The 10,884-nt window shown below is 45.7% G+C and overlaps 1 protein-coding gene across 5 annotated transcripts in view; it reads right to left on the bottom strand.

The window, feature by feature from the left end:
* Positions 1-1,062: 1,062 nt before the first annotated feature.
* Positions 1,063-10,884, bottom strand: part of atp8a1 (ATPase phospholipid transporting 8A1) — a 141,478-nt gene continuing 131,656 nt past the window's right edge. For 4 of the 5 annotated variants that reach the window (XM_042075160.1, XM_042075163.1, XM_042075162.1 and 1 more), the window contains 4 exons: positions 8,845-8,933; positions 8,127-8,219; positions 6,299-6,390; positions 1,063-4,243 (listed from right to left, as the gene is read on the bottom strand). In XM_042075160.1, the coding sequence (XP_041931094.1) occupies positions 4,146-4,243; positions 6,299-6,390; positions 8,127-8,219; positions 8,845-8,933 (372 nt within the window). In that variant the 3' untranslated portion in view covers positions 1,063-4,145. Of the gene's footprint in view, positions 4,244-4,595; positions 4,632-6,298; positions 6,391-8,126; positions 8,220-8,844; positions 8,934-10,884 lie in introns of all 5 variants that reach the window. The other variant, XM_042075165.1, reaches the window with a different exon arrangement.

The following is a 10,884-nucleotide window of genomic DNA, read 5'->3' as shown; positions in this document are numbered from 1 at the left end:
GACCAATAGCGCTGATTTGTATCAGTGGTGCCAGTGCTTGATCAGAAAGGGCTTATTTAATGGTCATTGACCAACACAACCCTATAAGTTGAGCAACCCTCAACCTCCTCAGTAACAACATCCACTTTACTGTCTTATGTACAACGACTCAATATTAGAAATACAATGGTTATTCAAAAAAAGATTGGCGTCTTGTCTGTTTTCTAGCCCGTAGGTTATGATTTTTTGGAAAAAGATATAGAAAGCCATCTGATTCTAGCGTACTCCTTTTTGGATTCAACTCCGACTGAGGAGACTGTCTGGGACACTGGATACGCTTAAAAATAACACTACAAATTTTCTTGTTATGTTAAATGCAAATAGGAGATGCCATTGCCGAGCCCTCAGATTACCACAGAGCAGACCCAAGTGAGGGCTGGTCAGTCTCTAGGGCAGTAACAACCGTGCCGAAAGATGATCAGAATGATTCCATCTGCTTGTCAAGCGTGTCAGCGCACGGATGTTTTCACAATGTCTTTCCCTGCCTCTTCCTGTTTGGATATGCAGTGCTTTTTCGCATGTCCTGTTTAGTTCAGTACACACACACACACAAAATACATTTAAAGACACTCTCACACACATATACACTACACACACCCGTCATGGGAGAGAAAACCAGTTGGCCTCTTTAGGGACCGATTTGAAAGGTGGGGGTGGTGGATGTGTGTTTGGAGGGTGGGACAGAATGCCTTTCTGCGGTTCTAGACGAAAACCCTGCATTTTAGAAACTGACATGACTCGTACCCTTGCCTTCTTTTTGTGACGGGCCACTGAGCTAATCTGGTATTTGCAAAATTGCGCATGGAACTGCAGACGCATGTCACAATTTGACTGTCAATGCTGGATTTCCAAAAGGCAATCAGGTTCAACCCGAGCACATGGAAATTCAATTTCACACCAAAGGCTTGCGCGTTCGCCGAATCTGGTCGCCGAAGTGGTTCCCAGTGGACGAATGAGATAGGACTCCCCCGGGGCCAGGGAAGGGTATGTTATCAAAAAAAATTGAGACATGAGGCTCAAGTGTCCATTTTCCAGTTGTAAAGTTTATTTCAGTAGTCCTTTATGGCAGTAAAAGACAGAAACACTTAAAAGTTTTTGCAGTCCCAACATGCTGAACAATCATCAAACAGAGGACGTAAAAGAAAGGAGGAGGGGGGGGGGGTAGATTCAAATAGAAAAAGTGCATTTTCCTCTTTAAAGTGACCAAGACAAGAGAGAGGGAGAGAGAATCAAAGTACAGTTTAAAACACTTGAAAACTGAACGTTTTTTTTTGTTTTTTTAATTCTCCATTCATGCAACCACCAAACAACTTCCACAGATGACGAGTTAAAAACAAACAAAAAAAAAATAAACAAGAAGAAAAGAAAGACAACAGTCCTAAGCCATTCACCACAACTTTCACATCAGTAGACCAACAACAGAGCTCAGAGTTTGTGACATCTGATGACGACCAGCAACAGTAACAGAAAAAAAGCCCCATCAAAAAACAACAGCCTGAAATGTATATATTTTTTTGTTTACTGTACATCCTCCCAAAGGAAAACCAAGAGAGTAAATACTCTGGAGTTTGTTTTTAAAGAAGAACACCACATGAAAGAGGTTAGAGAGAAAGAGACAGAGAGAGAGAGAGAGAGAGATGAAAGGAAAACTGGATTCAAACATACAGCCAGATAAATAATAGCAGAACCAAATGGCCATTAATACAATTATCCACTACAGGAAAGTTAAAAACAATGCATTGTGCAACATCTGTCAAGCTAGCAGTACAGACGACGGTTCCCTCACACCCAGCCCCAAATGGAGAAAGGCTGGAACACAGGATCTAACCACACACACACACACACACACAGACACACACACACGGCCATGCAGCATTTAACAGTAGTTCATCATTACACCTGCCAAGTCGTGCGGACAGATGAAAGAGCGAGCAGCACACATGAACACACACACACACGCTCTTATAAGCTCAAAAGGAGGTTAGAGAAAATCGATAATTTCTCTCAGTATCAACAAAACACAATCTTGTCCAATTAACATACTGTGCTCATGCTCACAAAATAAAGACCTCATACATACACCGATTCTGTCACGCACGCACACACACACACACACACACACACACACTCGCACCCACCCACACACACAAATAAACACGCAGACATGCACATGCAGACAACACCCGTTGGATAATCGCTCTACAACCTGATCTCCCACAGGGAGAAGAAAACCAAAAAATGCACAACCATTGGACTATAAATAAATTAAGAAGCATTATTAACAACATTACAGACATTTTAGTCATACAGGAACTAAAAAAACAAACAAACAAACAAAACAACAAGCACCGCATTCACCACTGTCATTGTCTGGAAAAAAGGACAATTCGTTACAAAGCAGGTCGATCCGAAAAGTCATACTTGTCCAATATAAAAATACAAATTCACAAAATAACTATTGACACAAAGTATTTCTTTTAAACAATACTGTGTGAATTTCCAGGTTATCTCTTTTTTTTGTTTTCTTTCGTTTTGTTTTCCCTCGAGCTAATGGCACTTATGTTTTATAGGATTGACTCTCCGTTCTGAAGGAGAGAGCGGGAATGAGACGGAAGTCGCTGCTCGTAAGCCGACATTAACGCGGATAAAGACGTTCATTCCGTCTGTCTACTGGACAGACACCCACCTGTGTTACATGACCGGGCAGAGGTGTTTGAGTGTCCTCACAAAAGGGATGTGGCCCTTCATGTTCCCTTTGGGGACCAAGAGGACGTCTTTGTCCCGTGGCGCGAAGCACGGAATATGAGAAGGAACGAGTAAAATTGGGAATACTTTCTTTAGCAGGGAAAAAGGAAAACTAAACTCCTAGTTAGGCACCTTTGTGATCGTCGCAGCCGAGAAACACATGGAATGCAAGTTAATTGTTAAGAGCTTTCAAAATAATGCTGTACAAAACAAAACAAACAAAAACAAAAATGCCAGAAAACGACTGACTTTTGCAAGAAGCTGTCAAAACAGAACAACAGGCACAACATCTACCAGCAAACTTATAATAATAATAAAAAAAAAAAAAAAAATCAAAACTACATAAACAAATGAAAGTAATGATGGCTGAAGGCAACAACAAATGTAAGGCTTTGATACAGTAGATCATCGAGTGCAAGAATTGAACATGAAAAGAAAACAAAAAACAAACTGGGAGTGCAGTGATCTGTTCAGTGCCGAGAGAGAGAGACGCATGCTGGACCGGACGCGCTGAGGCTATCAAAGCGCATGTCTGTCTTTGTGTTGGAAATCGGGATTGCATTTAGAGATTCAGGACTATGTTCTTTGGCTGTCTACGTCTGAAAGTTTTCCGCTGTCAAAAAAATGTGAATTCCTGTTTTTAGTCAAAACGTTTTTGGGGGGGATTTGTGTGTAGTGTAGCATCCCCAATTGGGCACCAAAATAAAAAATACAAAATAAAAAGATGATCGATTTTGGACAACATAGTTTGGCATTACACTCAAGTAAAGATCAGAAGAGACAAGTAATTTCAAAAAGTAGACGCCATCCCCCTTTTCAATCAGTAGAGGGGAGGAGATTCAGACCACAAACACAACTGCAAAACACAATAGAACAAAAAAAAATGCAAGCACAGTAATCATTTCTGCTGGACAAACAACTACGGCGTAAGTGAAGAATAGCTTCAGACAATATATATATTTTTTCATATCTTTTTTTTCTCTTGATTTATTTTTTTTTTCTTTCCCTTTTTTCTAAGACGTAGAGAATCAACAAACTGTGTGCTCTCTACCCTCCTTCACTGCTGTTGTTGTTTTTTTCAGTGTCGTCACGGCGGCCTGGATGGTGTGTCTGAGACAGTACACACTTGCAACACACACACACACACACACACACACACACACACACACACACACACACACACACACACACACAAACAAACAAACAAACACACACACACACACACACACCCGTGGCTTCGCGTGGGCCTCCAGGATCAGGGTGCCCGAGAGGGGCTCTGCCCACACTAAAACAGCTCCGGGGTGGAGGATGAGGAAAGGACCGAGGACTGTCCGGCGGCCGGCGGCAGTGGCGGTCGAGTCTCACCACTCGGTGGTCCGCTGCTTGGTGGTGTCGTAGGCCCGGATCACCTCCGACTGGGACACCACGCCGTTCTCGTCCTGTGAGAAGGCATAGCCGTCTGCGGTGGGCAGGAGAGAGATGGCGTAAGCTCTCAAAAGGTCAACAAGGTCACATGGCATTGCAGAGGACAACAAAGACAAAAAAACATTTTAAAACTTGAAATGTAAAAAAAGGAGAATAATTTAATTAAAACTATAAATGATACAATGAATAAAAAATAAACATAATTAAGACACAACAAAAGACTAAAATAATGTGATGGTGAACAGAACATTAACTTAGGCAAAATGGACTGTCCATCCCCACAGCATTTATTATTGTTGTCTAACCACTGAACCACACACTCCTCTAACACCTCTCAACACTGCCTAAGCCACTAGGCCTGACCTCTGAACTCTGACCCCACTCACCTCACGTCTCACTGGACTCGGCCTCTACCTGCAGGCCTGGGAGCCGCATGCAAGGGGCCGGTGAGAGCAGTGCATTGTGGGAAGGATAGCGATAACATTTTTAAACACTTCTACATTTCTAAACCATTACACACACACACACACACGCACACAGCAAAACCACACAGGATTGTGGGAATAGGGTACGGTCGTAAGAGGATTCCTGGGGGCTGAGGCGCAGGGGGGTGAGCGGGTGGTCTACCACGTGTATCAGGTATTATATCTATGAAAGCTGGGGGGGGGGTTGGGTTGGGTGGGGGGGGGGTGGGCCTTAGGTGTGCGTTACAGCTAAGGGTGTGACAGGGTCAAAGGTCAAACTACATATGACCGTCTCCTATCCCCACCTAAAAGTAGACACAAAATGAAGAAAAGGAAAAGAAAGAAACATACATGAGCACACAAAAGAAAGGAAGGAGAAATTCCAACATATGCAAACTGTGAGAAGAGAAATGATGAGTGAAACAGAGCAAACAGAAGAGAGCTGAGAGAGCTGAGAGAGCTGAGAGAGCGAGCGGCGTGTCCAGAGGAGGCATGGACGGCCCTCTCTAGTACACAATCGGCTCCAGACTTTGTCTTCGAACATTTGGGGATTTGATGGAGAGTTGCGAGTTCTGAGTTGTGACTGAACAGGTGTATAGTCTTAAGTACCTCAAACACACACACACACACACGCTTTTCGCTTTTGCTAGCACACACACACACACTTTTGCTGACACACACACACACACACACACTCTTGCTGGCACACACACACACACACACTCACTCTTGCAGGAGGGGAGTGAGCTGCTGCGTGTGCTTCCGTATGTTTATCTTTCTCTCATATCAGCCTGGGTTTGTCCAAGACACACTATGAAATGACAGCATGACAGACCACACATTACCACATGTGGAAACAGAAGAGGAGTCCCATTTAATTGAGAAATAGTGTCCCACGACTCTTAAACGCCGACACATTCCAGCCTTATTCTACTCTGACCTTCAGGCACTCACATACTGATACTGAGGGTCTGTGTGGCCTCCTCTGAACCTGAACCTAGGTATGCGCTAGTGGTTACTGTTAATGGTCAGTGAGACTGGAAAAAGAGCACTGCAGCGTTTCATATGAGAGAGGTGCAGTATGAGTTGATGCTTGCGTGTGTGTGTGTGTGTGTGATATGTACTGTGTAGAGGTAAATGTGTCCTCCACATTTAACTCATCAGAGGTAGTGTACACACACACACACACACACACACACACACACACACACACACACGGAGAAGTGAGCTCACCAGCAGCCCTTGATCTGATGCCTGGGGAGCAGTTGGGGGTTATGTGCCTTGCTCAAGGGCACATCATCTGTGGATGTGGATGTGGAAGAGTGCTCTTCAATCACTACCCCCACCCACAATTTTCCTACCAGTCAGGGATCGAACTGGTCACCTTTTGATCCGATTCCCTAACTAGTAGGCCACGGATGCCTGTGTTTGTGTGTGGCAAAGGCGGTCATGTAAAGATAAGTGTGTGTGTGTGTGTGTGTGTGGTGGAGGCGGTCATGTAAAGAAAGTGTGTGTGTGTATGCGTGTGTATGTGTTTATGTGTGGTGGAGGCATTCATGTAAAGATAAGTGTGTGTGTGTGTGTGTGAGTGTGTGTGTGTGTGTGTGTGAACGCAGTTGACTTACGGAGTAGGTTTTGCTGCATGGAGTCCGAGCGGTAAAGACTAACTGTGCTCTTCTTAAAGACATTCTTCAAGAGCTGAGCCCTCTCAGTCAAACTGCAGAGAGATAAAGAGAGAGAGAGAAAGGGGGGAAAAAAGAAGATGATTTCTTTACACAACTTCTAGTATGTCTTTATTAAAGTGGAGGGGAAATTGGAGAAAGTGGAAAAGAGCAGGAGAGAAGAGGACTATCTATCTATCTATTTATTTATTTATTTTGTAGCTTATCTTTGGGCATCTCAGGTTTGTTCCAAACAATGTCTCGTTGTATCTGTGACAATGACAATAAAGTATCTATCTAGAGAAGAGAGAAGAGGAGAGACGAGAAGAGAGGAGAGGAGAGGAGTTGAAGAGAAGAGCTGCGATAAGAGAGAGAAAGCAGGAGAGGAGCTGAGGACAGACAGGTCAGACAGAGCCCGAGAGACGCCCACGCAGGAGCGTTTGGAGGAATGGAAAGAAGTACGGAATGGAAAGATGGACAGGGGAGTGAGGGGTGTGTGTAGGAGAGCAGAGGTAATCAAAGAGGTAGGAACACACACACACACACGCACGCACACACGCACACGCACACGCACACGCACACGCACACGCACACACACACACACACACACACACACACACACACACACTCCCCTTCGGCTTTTTAAAAAGAAGGGTCCACACTCAAGAGAAAACCACTGAAAGAGTTTAAGGGAGAGGCAGAAAGAGCAGGTGGGTCAGAGAAAAAGGAGACTGAGAGACTCCACTCATCCACTACAGAGTGTACTAGGCTTTATAGTAAATAAGCACTACAAAATGATTCCCTACACAGTGCACTACGTAGTGTACTAGGCTTTATAGTAAATAAGCACTACAAAATAATTCCCTACACAGTGCACTACGTAGTGCACTAGGCTTTATAGTAAATAAGCACTACAAAATGATTCCCTACACAGCGCACTATGTAGTGAATGAGTGGACGCTCAGAACGCTGGCTGAGACTGAGGGAAAGGACAGAGGAGATGAAGTCAGAAAGAGAGAACGAGCAGGATCAGAAGGAGCAGAAGAAGGAGAAGGAGAAAGAGGAGAAGGAGGAGAAAGAGAAGGAGAAGGAGGAAAAGGAGGAGGAGAAAGAGGAGAAGCAAAAAGAGAAGGAGGAGAAGGAGAAGGAGAAGGAGAAATAGGGAAAGGAGAAAGAGGAGAAGGAGAAAGAGGAGGAGACAGACTAACACAGAGAGTAATATCTGTTCTGTTCCAACACAGCAGGGCACGACTGACTGGCCAGCCAAGCGGCTCTAGCAGGGTCTGCCCACCCCAGCAGGCGCTGGCTGCTGCCCGACTGGATCCTCCAGGCCCAGAGCTGCTGCTGCTGCTGCTGCTGCTTCTGCTGCTAGAGCTGAACTGGCTAACTCCAACAGTGGAGTGGACTAAGGGGCTCTACTGGGCTAGCTAGCTAGCTAACAACAGTCTTACCCCCATCCATGCTAAACTCTATTTTCTTCTGGCCTTTAAGTTAATGAAAATAAGAGACCAATTAAAACACAAAACACCAACATGCAATACACCACTCTTTTGGAGTTTTGACAAATTGCCTATTGTCAATGTTGCTATATAAAAGCACTAAAAGTGAAACATTTAAAGATCGAAAGATCTTTAGAACGTGGGATCTGCTTTAATATGTCAGGTGATACCCTATCAGATAAGGAGGCGGAGGGGGGGTGGCACTGGGGAGGAGGGTGGCCCTGCTGAGGGACACCTGGCCGTCAGGGGATTATGGGTAATGTGATCTTTGGCAGATAAGGGCGGACTCATACCTCTTGCCGTGCACCACGGCCCCGGGGTCCTTGGACAGGGCCTCCAGCTCCTGAACCTCATCCACCAAGGTCTTAAAGCACACCTTCTTCATTCTGTTGGGGTTGGAGAGGAAGAGAGAGAGAGGGAGAAAGAAAGAGAGAGAGAGGGAGAGAGAGAGAGAGAAAGGGTTCGAAGAGATTGCACAGTGAAAAAGCTGATGCCAAGAAACGTCCAACAGAGGATGTATGCTCAGCAAAACAAACATAACTGTCTGTATTTCGGATGAAATGGTGTAAGGCGATATCCCGTTTTTATACAGAGCTTTGCAAGCTTTATCATTTTTAAATCTAATAAAGTTCCCCCATGCGCAGATGAGCAATACTAGTGATGAGGGAAGAAAAATAACAGCTAACAGCGCAGTGTGAGTCTTGGGCTCTCCTCGCTCTAGTGTGTGTTTGAACGGAGCGAGTGTTTGAGTGAAGTGTGTCTAGAAGTAGTTTGTGTTTTGTGTGGAGTGAGTGTGTGGGCAGAGTGTGTGTTTGAACGGAGTGAGTGTTTGAGCGGAGTGTGTGTTTGAGCGGAGTGTGTGTTGGAGCGGAGTGTGTGTTGGAGCGGAGTGTGTGTTGGAGCGGAGTGTGTGTTGGAGCGGAGTGTGTGTTGGAGCGGAGTGTGTGTTTGAGCGGTGAGAAGGACAGTGGGTTAGAGTGGCGCAGGTGTTCAAACGGAGGAGACACTCACACTTTGTAGGCCACGTCGAACACCAGAGAGGTGATTGGGATGAAGATCAGCCCCATCCAGAAGACTCCTGAACTGAACATCATGTCCGCCTGAAAAAAAAACACACACACACACACACACACACACACACACACAAAGAAACAGAAACACACACGTTAGATCCCCCTCTGAGGAAGACTATGGAATGTCAGTAGATGTAATTAATGAGGTGAAAATTAATCTCACACACACACACACACACACACACACACACACACACACACACACACACACACACACACACACCTTAAGACACCACACCCTAAACACCAGTCCTCAACATACTTCCGCGGTGTTGACAAAACAACAGCTGAGTCTTGAGCGCAAACTCCTGAGAGTCTCCTAAAGAGGCAGCACCCAACAGCTGATCCTCTGCTCTGACCACACGTGAGAGGCCCTCCGGCGCTCCACAAAACACAGACGGCTGGGCTCCAGGACTGAGGGGACTGGACTCTGGAGCACTGGAAGTGCTTGAGGAATCCCCCACCCTCCCTGTCAGTATCTTGTTAGAGTTAGAAAACAATGACAGTGCAGGCTGGATTGTGTCCCAGAGCTCTGCCACACACACACTTTACATATTGCGAAGAATCGTGAGAGAAAGAGAGAAAGAGAGAGAGAGAGAGAGAGAGAGAGAGAAAGAGAGAGAGAGAGAGAGAAAAAGAGAGAGAGAGAGAGAGAGAGAGAAGAAGATACATGGGAGGCAATGCAGGGGGCCAACTAAGACAAAGGGGATGAAAACGTTGATTTGTTTTGAAAATTCAGCATAGCTTGTATTCAGTACAGCTTATATTCAGCACAGCTTGTATTCAGTACAGTTTGTATTCAGTACAGCTTGTATTCAGTACAGTTTGTATTCAGTACAGCTTGTATTCAGTACAGCTTGTGTACAGCTTGTATTCAGCACAGCTTGTATTCAGTACAGCTTGTATTCAGTACAGCTTGCATTTCGGCCACCATGTTACATTCACAGCTGGCAGGCGAGTAGAGGTGGAAGTGGAGGTGGAAGAGGTGGAAGTGGAGGTGGAAGTGAGTCATGGAGAGTCAAGACACATCGGACTGACAAGGTCCAATCAGGAAGGGAAAATGGGTTCCTACATCATCATTTTCAGATGTTTGCGGATTCCCTGTCCATGCTCAAAATGCAGAGTTTTCAAACGAATATGGAGGGCTGAGAGCATTGTCAAAATCGTTCCGTTTCAGTTGTAGTGCAGATGAGAGGTGAAAACGACAAAAGCATTTTGGATTCAAACGGGAACGGAATAGTGTTGATGTAGCCAAAGACAGAAAAACAGATAGACAGCGCAAGAGAGCAAGACTGACAGAGGGCAGGGAGAGAGAGAGAGAGAGAGAGAGAGAGAGAGAGAGAGAGTCCTTCGTTCACCTTTCCAGCAGCTGTTGGCCAGCTGAGGAGCAGGTGAGGCAGGAAGAGGAGGAGGAGGAAGAGGAGGAGGAGGAGGAGAAAGGTCTGGCGGAGGAGTGGGTTACGATCGGCCGCAGACATGGAGCGGGAGCCAAACATGAGGCGCTCAGGAAGGAAGGAGTCAGGGCCGCCTGGCCAGAGCCTGAGGTGAGACCAGCAGATGGACTGAACCCACGCAAGCGAGCAAACCAGACCACACCACAGACAGGCCTGGGATCAGTGCTCAGGCGGGACAGCAGACCAACATGTGGGCCACATCTGATACGGGATCAGCTGGTTTCTGGGAGTGATGCCTCAACCCTGGGAGCCTCTGGCTTCTGTAAAACACTGTTTCATATGACCTGCTATGCTCTGTGGCAGTACAGGTGAAGACACCCCTAAGGTACACACCTAATTCCTCGGTCACAAACACACACACACACACTCAGTGACACAAAGACACATGTGGAAGGGATAGGATAGAGACAAAGACAGAATAACTCACACGCACGCACACCACACACACACACACACACACACACACACACACACACAGAGAGAGCAGCGAGTTTGAGGTGGCCTACGCAGGACCAGATAGAGAT

Source organism: Alosa sapidissima, chromosome 20 (genome assembly GCF_018492685.1).
Source record: "Alosa sapidissima isolate fAloSap1 chromosome 20, fAloSap1.pri, whole genome shotgun sequence".
In the NCBI taxonomy this organism is placed as follows: domain Eukaryota; kingdom Metazoa; phylum Chordata; class Actinopteri; order Clupeiformes; family Clupeidae; genus Alosa; species Alosa sapidissima.
Note: the sequence above shows the minus strand (reverse complement) of the source record. Positions and strands in the feature narration are given on the sequence as shown.